Source organism: Chlorocebus sabaeus, chromosome 21 (genome assembly GCF_047675955.1).
Source record: "Chlorocebus sabaeus isolate Y175 chromosome 21, mChlSab1.0.hap1, whole genome shotgun sequence".
NCBI lineage: Eukaryota > Metazoa > Chordata > Mammalia > Primates > Cercopithecidae > Chlorocebus > Chlorocebus sabaeus.
This window is the reverse complement of record NC_132924.1, coordinates 102,789,884-102,803,425: the sequence shown is the minus strand read 5'-3', so window position 1 is coordinate 102,803,425 and position 13,542 is coordinate 102,789,884. Positions and strand designations below refer to the sequence as shown.

At 42.4% G+C, this 13,542-nt stretch overlaps 1 protein-coding gene across 2 annotated transcripts in view; it reads left to right on the top strand.

Annotated features, from left to right (window-relative positions):
- Positions 1–13,542, top strand: part of UBE2H (ubiquitin conjugating enzyme E2 H) — a 118,628-nt gene that overhangs the window by 100,458 nt on the left and 4,628 nt on the right. For both annotated transcript variants that reach the window (XM_073009334.1, XM_007982899.3), the window contains one exon: positions 9,592–9,720. In XM_073009334.1, the coding sequence (XP_072865435.1) occupies positions 9,592–9,720 (129 nt within the window). The remainder of the gene's footprint in view (positions 1–9,591; positions 9,721–13,542) is intronic.

Here is a 13,542-nt window from a genome sequence, read left to right as displayed (position 1 = left end):
TTAAAATTCAACCATTATTAACATTGCTGATTTGTAGGAGCTGGTAAAGGAGTGGAAGGTAAAGATCTATTAGTTATGGTGTCTAATACACCGTTGAGGAAAATCTGTTAACCCCAAATTATTAAGTACCTAAAGAAATCTGGAGATCTTAATTTATTTGCCCTATTTCAGGCCTTAACAACAACAACAAAAAAACTACCTAGTTTTTGTACATATAGTAGATACCCACCACCACCACCAAAAATAATTGTTGAATGAACAAGATGAAATTTTACGGTTGGCTTTATTTTGAGCACATATTGTAAAATTCATGACTTACGTGGCAGTTCATGACGAATTCAATACAGTTCCTAAAGTCAACCGATGGGATTTTGAAAGGTCAACAGCTGCTTTTCTCTAGTAGTCAAGGATGCAAATAACATGGTCGAAATTCCCAGGAGTTTCAACTGTAATGACCAAAAGTGCAGGGAAGGAGATCTGTGTAAGTCCCAGAGAGAGAATCATCAGTTCTAGACAACAATCAACTTATGATTTTTGTCCATCTTTTCCTCTAGGTGTGAAGAGGATTTTTCTTCCTTTCCTTTCATCCCTGTTCCTTAAAGAATTACAGAACAGATAAATACCTTAGACAGTAGTGACTATCCCTGTGATTTTCAGCTTGGAAAGCCAGGAGTCCTCCCCCAGAGGGGAGAGGGATGGTGAAGGAAGTTTGGATAGCATGCTTCTGGAGGGTGCAGAATTTTGATTGACAGATAATCATTGTACATATTCATGGGGTGTATAGTGATATGTTTTGTGTGTGTGTGTGTGTGTTTTGTTTTTGTTTTTGTTTGAGACAGAGTCTCGCTCTGTCACCCAGGCTGGGGTGTAGCAGCGTGATCTCAGCTCACCGCAGCCTCCACCTCCCGGGTTCAAGCAGCTCTCCAGGATGCAGAATTTTGATCGAGGGCAAGAGGAACTTATTGTTTGTGGGAAATGACCTACATGATTATTTTAAGGAAACTTTCTCTGATTACAAAGGCGAGAGTACAGAGCCTTGAAGGCCATTTAGTAGATGACTGCCCTGATCCAGGGCTGGAATGATATATTGGGCTTGACATAGTTACATGCCAGGGGAAATAGAAGAAAAACTAGAGACATTTCTGGGAAACTGAATACATGGAAGAAATGAAGAACATCTAGCCAGATTCCTTCCAGAGGCTTGGAGCCTGAGAGCAAGGGCGTTAGAGTCAACCTACTCCCTTCATTAGGTGAAGGGAATGGGTTTTCAGGAAAATAATCTTAGACATGTAAAGTTTGATAAGACTATACGACTTATGAAGGACCAGTTTTATGGATTTGGTAGTTACCAACATAGACTTCTTATTTTTCTTTCTTTCTTTATTTAAAGAGACTGGGCCTCAACTGGGCATAGTAGCTCACGCCTATAATCCCAGCACTGGGAGGCCAAGGCTAAGAGGATCACTTGAGCCTCAGAGTTTGGGACTAACTTGGGCAACATAGAACTTGTCTCTGCGAGGAAAAAAAAAAGAGAGAGAGAGACTGGGTCTTACTGTGTCATCCAGGCTGGAGTGCAGTGGTTGTGATCATAGCTCACTATAACTTCGAACTCCTGGGCTCTAGTGATCCTCCCTCCTTAGCCTCCTGAGTAACTGGGATTACAGCTGCAAGCCACCACACCCAGTAGACTTACTTCTTTAAAATTGTAGGATTGCCTAGCACAGTGACTCACGCCCGTAATCCTAGCACTTTGGGAGTCTGAGGCGGACAGATCACCCTGAGATCAGGAGTTCGAGACCAGCCTAGCCAACATGGCAAAACCCTGTCTTTACTAAAAATACAAAAAGTTAGCCGGACGTGGTGGCATGCACCTGTAATCCCAGCTTCTCGGGAGGCTGAGGCAGGAAAATTGCTTGAACCCAAAAGGCAGAGGTTCCAGTGAACTTAGATTGAGCCACTACACTCCAGCCCGGGGCAATAGAGCAAGACTCCGTCTCAAAAAAAAAAAAATTATGGGATGATGGGCTTCCCGGGGTAAGAGTGTACAAGGCTAATTCTTAAAATGCACATGCCACAGAATTTGAGCTACTGTGCAGGATGCTGATGTCTTTCCAGATAAGTTTTTTATTATGTGTTTTTAACAAACAGGATGTTGGGCTTCTGGGGGACAGATGGTAGGAGTAGAAAGGGGATGGGGTAGGTGGGTTTGAGAACAGAAAAATGGCTTTGATGGTTCTTGGCACTTGGCACCACTTGGTGGTTTTTGAGTTACAGCATTTATTTTTCAGTATTAAGTCCGAAAAACAAATGAAGACTATTTAGGTAAAAGTCTCCAAAATGACTGCCTGTGTGCTAATTGTGGTTCCCAGTGAGGCAGAACATGTCAAGGTTTGGGTGTCCACAGGATTTTAACCTGAAGAAAGCAGTGTATGTTACAATTTTTTTGGGGGGGTGGGTGTAGAGAGAGGGTCTTGCTTTGTCACCCAGGCTGGTATGCAGTGGCATCACAACATACTGCAGCCTCGGCCCACCCACCCGCCCCTGACTTGAGCAATCCTCTCACCTCAGCAACTACTGAGCACCTCCTCTCCTGAGTAGTTGGAACCACAGGCACATGCCACCACGCTCAATTATTGTTATTATTTATTTATTTATTTATTTTTTGTAGAAACCGGATCTCCCTATGTTGCCCAGGCTATTCTTGAACTCCTGGGCTCAGGCAGTCTTCCTGCCTTGGCCTCCCAAAGTGCTAGGATTACAGACATGAACCACCATGCCCAGCTTGAAATTTTCCATTTATTTCAAAGGAAATAGAGGAAAAAGAAATAACTTGTGGTCACTGGTTCATAAATAGCCAAGAATAAAACATGAGATGTGTGATTCATCCCCTCTTGTGTTTTCTCCTTCAAGCCCTGCACCATCTCATTGTGAGTCACCTGGAGTAGGGCGATTTTACTTTAAGAGTTGGTACGTTTTTTTCAGTGTAACTCTTTTTAATGAATATATACCTTTAAGGGATACAGGTAGCTGAAATGTCTACCCTTTGAGGATGTCATATTTGTATTAATAGTTCACTTCTCTGGTGCAATTTGAAGTATATCTTGTAGTCACTTTTAGTAATGTGTGTTACTTCCCTGTAAGGAATAGCAATGTTATACTTCTCCTTTTGCAGTGAAGAAGTTGAGATGTAGAAAGGAAGAGACCTGCCCAAGGTCTAAGAGCAAGTCAGTGGAAAGCCTGAAATTAGACTTGTGGTCTTTTAGATTTTTCATCTGTTGTTCACCACTGAGGAGTCAGCTTTCTGTTTGCTGGAGACAGTTCAGCCTAATGGAATTTGCTCTGCCGGATGTCCACAGCATGTTAGGTGATGATTCTAACCATCCCCTAATGCCCATTCTCCTCCAAAGTGGCCCTTTAGTCCCCCTCCAGAACAGATCTGCTTTTGACTGCCTGTGGTTTGGCACACCTCTGCCTAGAGATAACAGTGGTAACAGCAGTGTGCAGAAAAGAGGGAAGGGTTAGGGAAGGTCACTAAACCAGAGTCGAGCTGTTAGATGCGAACATTTTCTTGCACAAAAGAACCTACAAGCAAATGGCCCTTTCATTCCCATCTATTTGGGGATAGGGGATCATGGGCCAGGTAGTGTTTCCTGACTGTGCATTTGCACACAGGTGTCTGTATCACATGCGTACAGATCCCATCCAATCCTAAACCAGAAGCCCTGGGGTAGGTGTGAAGCTACAACCTTAGGATGCTAAGAAAATTTTTGGAAAAACTCCACAGGTAATTGTGATAGACAAGCGGGACCTAGACTTAGCCCAGAACCACTGCTCTAGACTAAGTGATGCTGCTTTTGACGATAAGTTGTTATGATTTGGGAGTCTCATTCCATTACCCAGGCTGGAGTGCAGTGGTGTAATCTCAGCTCACTACAACCTCTGCCTCCCAGATTCAAGTGATTCTCCTGCCTCAGCCTCCCAGTAGCTGGGATTACAGGTGCCCACCACCACATTTGGCTAATTTTTTGTGTTTTTAGTAGAGACAGGGTTTCGCCATGTTGGCCAGGCTGGTCTCAAACTCCTGACCTCAGGCAGTCCACCTGCCTCAGCCTCCCAAAGTGCTAGGATTACAGGCTTGAGCCACTGTGCCAAACCTGTTTTTAAATATTAAATATGAATATAAACTATACGCCTAAACTGAGATTTGAGTGTTATAATTTTAACATTAATATAAGATCAGACTGAAGAGTCAGTGCTAATGAACCACATTTTGGTTCTAATTGAGTTTAAGGCAAAAGTAAGGGCTGTTTGCTCATCATAAACCGTTTACTCAGGGATCTTGGGACTTCCTTTAAAAGTTAAGATAGCCAGAAATGGCGTCAGCTGACTGTACTCTGCAGGTTTAGGTCAACTGTATCGGGCTTTCTTCCTTTTTAAAGGAAGTTGAAGGTTAATGTTTTTAGATAAAGATCTTTGACACATTTTTATTATCACTATTATCAACACATTTTTATCATTTTAGCATTAACAAAAATCTAGAGAAAAAGTGTTCTTTATTTTTCTACAGATGAGTATCTTTATTTTATTATTGATTTATAGTTTTAGTCTTCTCTGCCAGTGTATTTATCTTGAAAGAAGACTATCTGCACATTTGAGAGATGCTCCTTTCAGAAACACCCTCAGGAGTAATCACTGTGTTAGCCACTAGCAGGAAAGCCTCATTGCTTTAAGATGGCCAGAGCCATCACATCCTGGCCTCCTGAAGTTGTCATCTTCACCCAAAACTAGGCCTCACGTGTTTCCTTTTCTGCTCTTCTGTTTTACAGGTGTGACTCAGCACATCTGTAAAATGGATCAAGAGTGTTTTAACGCAGGAAGACGGTAGATACAAGAAGGAAGAACCAATAATTAAGGGTTCTTTTATTTGTTTGGAACAAATTCATAGGCAAAGCCTTTTATTGGTAGCTTGAGGAAACTTAAAAGTAGTAGGAAAGGGTATAAAATCTCTTTCTGGGACACGCGAAGCCCCTAGTTTTATAACATGTTATCTGTAATATTTCTCTAGCCCTGAAGCACTTCTGAACATTACTTCAGAACATAAAACCTATGCTTTGTTTTTAAAGGTTTTTGTTGTTATGTAATAGTATCCAGCTGCTAATCCTTTTGAGCAGCACCTGTAATAATAACATGGCAGGAGGAGCCTTCCGTTCACGGTGTGCGGGTGTCTGCGGGTTGCCTCCTGTGGTGGAGTGGTGTGGAAACAAGCACATGGCCTCTGTGAATAGCCACAGAAACACCTGAACGTCCTTTGCTTAGCATCCTCTTTGCACTTGTGAGAGATTCTTTGGGGAGGATGTGATCATCTCTAATCCATGGATTTAGCTTCCCTGCCAACGATGGTGTGTGATTTTTGACCTAGAGACACGGGGAGCTTGTGCCTTCGTGAAAGTTGGGGCAGTGTGTGTTTTATCCATTAGCATAGGCAGCATAATGGATGAGCTCAGGTTTGAGTTCCAGATCCATACGTAAGCTCTGCGTGCCTCAGTTTCTCCATCTGTAAAATGGTACCTACCTCATTGGAAGAGTGGCTTGCTTGTAGTAAGCACTATGTAAGCATTAACCTGCCATTACTGTTAATGGGCTGGGCGCAGTGGCTCATGCCTGTAATTCCAGCACTTTGAGAGGCCGAGGTGGGCAGATCACAAGGTCGGGAGATCGAGACCATCCTGGCTAACACGGTGAAACCCCATGTCTACTAAAAATACAAAAAAATTAGCTGGATGTGGCGGCGTGTGCCTGTAGTCCTAGCTGCTGGGGAGATTGAGGCAGGAGAATGGCATGAACCCGGGAGGCGGAGCTTCCAATGAGTGGAGATCTCACCACTGCACTCCAGCCTGGGTGACAGCAAGACTCCATCTCAAAAAAAAAAAAAAAAAAATTACTGTTAATATAACTATTGTTTGACTCTTCCCTGTTCTGGGATCACATTAAATTGTAAAACTACTATTTTTTGTTTTTTTGAGATGGAGTTTTGCTCTTGTTGCCCAGGCTGGAGTGCAATGGCGCATATCTCGGCTCACTGGGTTCAAGAAATTCTCCTGCCTCAGCCTCCCAAGTAGCTGGGATTACAGGCACCCGCCACCACACCCAGCTAATTTTTGTGTTTTTAGTAGAAACGAGATTTCACCATGTTGACCAGGCTGGTCTCAAACTCCTGACCTCAGGTGATCCAGCCTATCTCAGCCTCCCAAAGTGTTGGGGTTACAGTTGTGAGCCACTGTGTCTGGCCTATAAAACTTAATTTGCTTACCTTTTGGCATTTTCTACCACTGCCTTAATAACTCACCCACCCAAGGATAAAGATAAGAAAATAGAAACATTTTCAGACTTTTCATGTTTTATTGGATATTTCAAACATACACCAAAATAGAAAGGACATATTTACAGGAAAATGTTATTTTTATTTGAGACAGGGTTTCAGTCATTCACCCAGGCTGGAGTACTGTGGTGCAATCTCGGCTTACTGCAACCTCCACCTCCCCAGGTTCAAGCAGTTCTTCTGCCTCAGCTCCCAAGTAGCTGGGACTAGAGGTGCGCACCATCACGCCCAGCTAATTTTTGTGTTTTTTAGTAGGTACGGGGTTTCACCATGTTGGCCAACCTGGTCTCGAACTCCTGGCCTTATGTGATCCACCCACCTTGGCCTCCCAAAGTTCTGGGATTGCAGACGTGAGCCAAAAATGTTGATTTTTAAAGGCAAAAGAAATGTCATTTGAAATGTGAAAAGTAGAAGTTACACACTTATTGCCTTGACGTAGCTTTTTAAAATGTTCGTTTTATGCATACACATTGTACATAGTTGTAGTTCTAGAAAACATACCATTTTATGGCCTTTCTCTACCCAGTATTCAAGTATAAGCATTTTTTTCCATTGAAAACTACTTGTTTTCAATGTAGTTGAAACAAGTACATTGTTTCAACAAGTAGTTTTCAATGGTTTTGTACCATAATAATTGTTTCCCTTTTTTAAAAATATATAAATGAAACCGGTGAAAATCTTACTGTAGATAGTTTGGGGGTTATCTAGGAAGGTGATTTTTGTTTTGCTTTTTTGATTAAGAGTGTCAGCATTTCTTTCGTGGTACGTGAGAACCTTACTGTAAAGTGGCTCTTTAGGACTGTTCTGAAGTCAGCCTTATGAAGGTGAAATAAACCCTGATGAAATCACCCCAAGTCTGTGGCTTTTGTTATAAGGCAGAGCTGCTCTATGTCAATACCTGGTGTGTGAGAACAGGACGTGGTAGCTGTCATGGGGCCCTCTAGCCCATCATTCTCTAGACCTGCACTGTCCAATACAGGATCTACTAGCCATGTGTGGTTATTTAAATTTAATTAGAATTAAATAAACTGAAAATTAATTTCCTTATTCACACTGGCCGTATTTTGAGTGCTCAGTAGCCACTTGTGGCTAGTGGCTATTGATTTAGATGGGGCACATATAAAACGTTTTTATCACTGCAGAAAGTTTGGTTGAGTAACACAGCTCTAGATTATTCTCTAACTGCTCAGCTTCTTTACCTTACAGTGGTAAGAGCCACCTCTTATAAGTAAGATTTTCTAGAGCAAAGTTGGGCAGACCTTGGGTACTTGTTTTTGTATATGTAGTTTTATAGGAATACAGCCACATTGATTTGTTGACCTATACTCTGGCTGCTTTTGTGTTAACAGTGGCAGAGCTGAGTTTTGAATAGATACGACAGAGACCATATGTGGCCTGCAAAGCCTAAAAGTATTTGACCCTTTACAAAAAGGTTTGCCTACCCCTTTTATCTAGATCAGGGTTTCTCAACCTCAGAACTGATGACATTTTGGTCTAGATAATCGTTTGTTGTGGGACTGTCCTGTGCGTTGTAGGTGTTTAGCAGCTTCCCTGGCCTTCACCCACCAGATGCCAGTAGCACCCTTAGATATGACAACCAAAAATGTCTCTAGACATTGCCAAATTCCTTGGGGAGCAAAATCACCCCTGCCTGAGAACCACAGATCTCAAGCAGTGTGACTTGGCGAAGCATTCGTCTGTAATACTGCAGAGGAGCGCCCATTGTTAAAAGAAAAATGTGTTGAAAGAGTTGACTAAATTAACGAGTAGTTTTTTATGCTACTTAGTATACTTCAGCATTGTCTGCAGAAACAGGAATGTTTGATATAAAACATGACAAAGTCGCTGGAGTGGGGCAGAGTCATGGAAGCGTTCTCATGTCCTTCTATTTCTCAGGGGTGCCACAGTTCACTGAGGAGCAGAGAGTGGAAGTTACAGCATCTGAGCTGTGGGGCATGTGGGTTGTGTTATATCCAGGTTCTCAGGGCCTGCTTTTCTAAAACGCTGGGTAACTGCAGGTGTTTGTTGTTTGCTAACTCTGTGTAGATATCATCTGTGTATGCCTGGCAAGAAAGGAGTTAATAAATGTCACGTCTGTAATCCCAGCACTTGGGGAGGCTAAGATGGAAGGATCACTTGAGTCCAGGAGTTCAAGAGCAACCTGGGCAGCATAGGGAGACCCTGTCTCTATTAAGAAAAAAAAAAAAATTAGCTGGGCATAGTGGCACATGCCTGTAGTCCAATTTCCTTGGAAGACTGAGGCTGGGAGGTTGGCTTGAGCCCAGGAGTTTGAAGTTGCAGTGAGGTATGATCACACCTGTGCATTCCAACTTGGGCAACAGAGTGAGATCCTCTCTCAAAAAAATCTTTTTTAAATAAATAAATGTGGTAGATTGGTGCTTATCTGTCTTATGAATATTTGTGGTTTTATGTGGTCCATATAATTCCTATCCTCATTACCCAGAATAGTTGAAAAATTGGTTGTATTTACCTCCATTAGAAGTTGCAAGAATTGAATTAAATGTCAAGTCCTATAAAATTGTGTTCAAGGCTGAGCACAGTGGCTCACACCTGTAATCCCAGCACTTTGGAAGGCCGAGACTGGCAGATCACTTGAAGTCAGGAGTTCGAGACCATCCTGGCCAACATGGTGAAACCCCATCTCTACTAAAAATGCAAAAATTAGCCAGGCGTGGTGGCAGGTGCCTGTAGTGCCAGCTACTTGGAAGGCTGAGGCAGGAGAATCGCTTGCACCTGGAGGCAGAGGTTGTAGTGAGCCGGGATTGCACCACTGCACTCTAGCCTGGCAACAGAGCGAAAAAACCAAACCAAACCAAACAAAAAAAACTATCTTCAATTCTTTTAAGACCCAGCATTTGAATACCTTTCACAGTGGGGGGTTTTGTAAGCTGTAGAAAATGGCTATGTGAAATAGCCATAGAAATAGAGTGAAACAGAATTGGGAAAATTGTCTTTCAAAGTGAGTATCAGGTATATCTTTATCTCGTTCTTCAAATTAAAATTAAAAAATTTTAATTGATATTGAAATGAATGTGTAATACAGGTCACATGTACTAGAGCACACTTGTATGGAGAATCATGCCCATGTAGTTAAATATCTACGAAGGTAAGCAGCTTGACTACTGAATGCAGGTGAATTCTAGGTGAACTTGTATTTCCTGTGCATGACATGTTTCTGTTTGGTTTTTCAGATCTTACCAATATATTTGAGTCCTTCCTGCCCCAGTTGTTGGCCTATCCTAACCCCATAGATCCTCTCAATGGTGACGCTGCAGCCATGTACCTCCACCGACCAGAAGAATACAAGCAGAAAATTAAAGGTAAGAGGGTGCGTAGTTTACCTAGAGACAAAAGAACTTAAATCTGTTGGGCTTCAGTCATTAAAAGTCCTTCTTAAATTACTTAGTTCCTAATACTTTTTCTCGGGCCTAAAAAGAGACAGCTGTGGGCTGAAGTAGCACTCACCAACCTCAGGTGGTAGTAGCACCAGTTTGCTCATCCTTTAGGATTTAGAATCCTATTTTCCCATTCTTGAAACAGTTTACATGCTGATGGGATGTGAGTTTGATTTAAATGAAGATAAGTTTGCAAAAGAACATATAGCTGGCCATGGTGGCTGACGCCTGTAATCCCAGCAGTTTGGGAGGCTGAGGCGGGCGGATCACGAGGTCAGGAGGCCAAGACTAGCCTGGCCAATGTGATGAAACCCCATCTCTACTAAAAGTACGAAAATTAGCCGGGTGTGGTGGCACGCGCCTGTAGTCCCAGCTACTCGGGAGGCTGAGGCAAGAGAATTGCTTTAACCAGAAGGCAGAGGTTGCAGTGAGCCTAGACTGTACCATTGTACTCCAGCCTGGGTGACAGCAAGATTCTGTCTTTAAAAAAGAAAAAAAAAAATCTAAAACTCCACCTGAATTCATTGGATTGTCCATTTTACCTCTGTTACTTTTCATAGTGAAAAGTCTAGATACATGAAGCTCCACCAAGAAGCAAAGGAATTCAAAGTGTGTAATATACCTGCTGTTTTTAACCAATGGCAGGTATTAGTATCTAGCCCGTTTTTCACATGATGGGCCCGTCTGCATAGCAGTCCAGAATGTTGGCTTCCTCAAAATGTGTGGCCTATCTAAGGTACATTTGCAAGAGGTGGCAGTAGAAGTAATTTACCAGAGCTTGAATGTGCAGGTCTTCACTCTGAAATGTGCAGGTATGAGGCAAATAGGGACTATTCATGAAACAATAGCTTTTCTTCTGTTTGTTTTCTAATTCTTCTTCCAAGGTCTCTATAGGGTATTGTTTGGAGCTTTTGTTGAGATAAAGCAGAAATAAATTTACTATAATTAAGTAGATCTCAAGTGCTTTGCAAATTAATATCTAATTTATGTAGCAAAATATATAGCTGAGCAAACATGTATTTGAAGAAAAAGGCAGTTTCAGCCAGATAAAGTGCTGTTATGAGACTATATTAAAATTTTGAAATAGGAATCACTTAGCAATGTCTGCAAACCACAGATATCTTGGAGCAGAGTATATTTCTCTAGTTCACATATGCATTCTGTCTCAACAATTTAGCAGTAGCCCTGTTTTCAGTACATATCTGCTATAGTCCCATTTACAAAAAGAACCGAGCCTGCATTTATCTTAGAATGGCTCACTCCAGGGTACGGACCCCCGGCCTTAGGAAATGTTCATGTTGGCTATCATTTTGTCTTTCTTAGAAATCTGAGAAAATCATGGCCATCAGACCTGAGCTCACCCCCAGTTCCTACTGTACCTTGATGTCTTCTCCCCTCCCCCCTACATCTTTTCTTTGTTCCTGTGGGAAATAAGAGACACCCTTCCTCATTTCTCAAACTCACTCCCACCACCAACCTGTGATCTTGTTTCCCCAATCCCCCGCCCCTCCCAACGCAGTCTTCCTCCTGCACCTGCCAGAGGTCTCCCTGTTTCAGAAGCGGTGATCTGCTCCTATGGGCTCCCTTAGGAGTCCTGCTGCTTATTCCCTTTCATTTTCAAACTTGCATCCTCACCGTAAACTCCTCTAATTTTTTTCCCCTCTTCTGCTTAATCTGTGCCCTCATTTCTTCCCAATCCTTTGGACTCTTCTCAGGTTCCATTTTGCTGGACCTCTCTGCACGTGTTATATTTTACCCTAACCTTTCTGGAAAATTCTCATTCCGTTTCCTAAATGTGATCATTCACTTAGGACTTGGTCCCTGGGCTCCGTCTCTTCCTCTCACCCCTGGGGACCTGCTTCACCTCTCACAGCTTCAGTCAGTCCCCTCCAGGGAGATGATTTCTCAATGTGTGTGTCTAGGCCTGGCCTCTCTCCCAAGCTGCTGCTGGACATTTCCATTTGTGTGGCAGTCACCACTAACTCAACACACCTAACACAGTCAGCGTTCATATTTAGTTGGCAGTGTCTTATAGTGCATGTCTGAAAACGTGTTTAAATATTGGATAGCCCATAGCACTGGGCACCATTGGAGCTGTCTAAAGCTGTCACTTCCCTGCTCAGAACCCTTTGCTGGGTGACATCTTTGCCTGCCATTCAGGGCTCTCTGATACTGAGTGGAATCTACCTCTTTGCCTTTACTCCTTTTTTTTTTTTTTTTTTTTTTTTTTTGAGAAAAGATCTCAAATATAGCTCTCCCTCTCTCTTTTTTTTTTTTTTTTCGAGATGGAGTCTTGCCCTGTTGCCTAGGCTGGAGTGCAATGGTGCGATCTCAGCCCACTGTAGCCTCTGCCTCCCGGGTTCAAGTGATTCTCCTTCTTCAGCCTCCCAAGTAGCTGGGATTACAGGCGTGTGCCACCACGTCCGGCTAGTTTTTTGTATTTTTGTAGAGATGGGGTTTCACCATGTTGGCCAGGCTGGTCTCGAACTCCTAACCTCAGGTGATATACCCACCCTCCCAAAGTGCTGGATTTACAGGCTTGAGCCGCTGCGCCTGGCCATAGTTCTCTCTTAAGGTTGTGTTTAAGCATCCCAGCCACTTACTTTCAGCAAAGCAAAACCTTTCCCTGGAATGACCTCTGCTATGTCGTAGCTGGCAGGACTTGGAGGTCATTGTGGCTGGGACTGCCTCAGTCGTTTTTCTTCTGTAACTGCTTCCCTCTGGTGACACTTAGCAGCTCCTTCCTTTTATCTTCCTCTGTTTCCTCATCCTCATTGGTGACCTTGCTCTTCCTTTCCCTATCCCAAAGGCCTTGTCCTAAGTACTTAATATACATTTGTTTCCTTGAATACATTAAAGAGGGCTGATAGTATCAAATTCTAGTGTCAAAAAAACGATGTCAATATGTAGCTTCTACAAAGGAAGACGCAAAATAGCCAACCCGTTAGAGGTTAAAAATAAAATTGTTAAAGTTTGAATAAACATTTATTTCACTCTAAAATGTAAATTAAGGTAAATTCCTACCTAATCATGGGCTACTTTAATCTCATCAAAATCATTAGCATAAAGTTTTGTTATAATGAATTTGAAACCTTTTCTGTAAAGGACCACATTGGCCAGATGTGGCCTTTATCACACGTTCTGTTTATTTTTTTAAGACAATCTTTAAAATATAATTATTCAAATCCGGTAGGCCCATTTGGCCATTCCGCTTATCTTTCTATTGCAGTGAGTCCCTGCAACTCTATAGGAGGAAAAACAAAGCCACAAGGGTGTGTTTTTGTGTGGCTTGCATTTTGAATAGGTTTCTGTCTTGTCTTTTCCTATTATGTGTAGGCTATTCACTTGAAAACAGAGTTTTTAGGAACAAGTTTGTTTATTCAGCAGTTCTTAAAAGCAGTTTCAGCATTCTTATTCAGCCTAGGGTTCCACCAAGGCTGTAGCAGTGGAAATCTACCTTCAGGTAAATTATACATGGAAAAGCCACCCAGAGCCAAGTGGTGTCTCCATATAGCAGTTTAGTCCTGAGCAGATTGAGCGATGGTTTTGCCAGCTGTTTCAAAAACCTGACAGGCAGGATCTGTTTAGACTAAAATCGATTCCTAAAATAATAGACCTGGGCTGACTGTAATGATGTAACTGCAGATCTAAAAATGATGGGGGATTTCCTTATAAAATTACTATGGAATCATGACTAGTCCTGTCTGTACTATCTGGGAGGTGAAAGTAAAAAGAAAGCATAGGGCT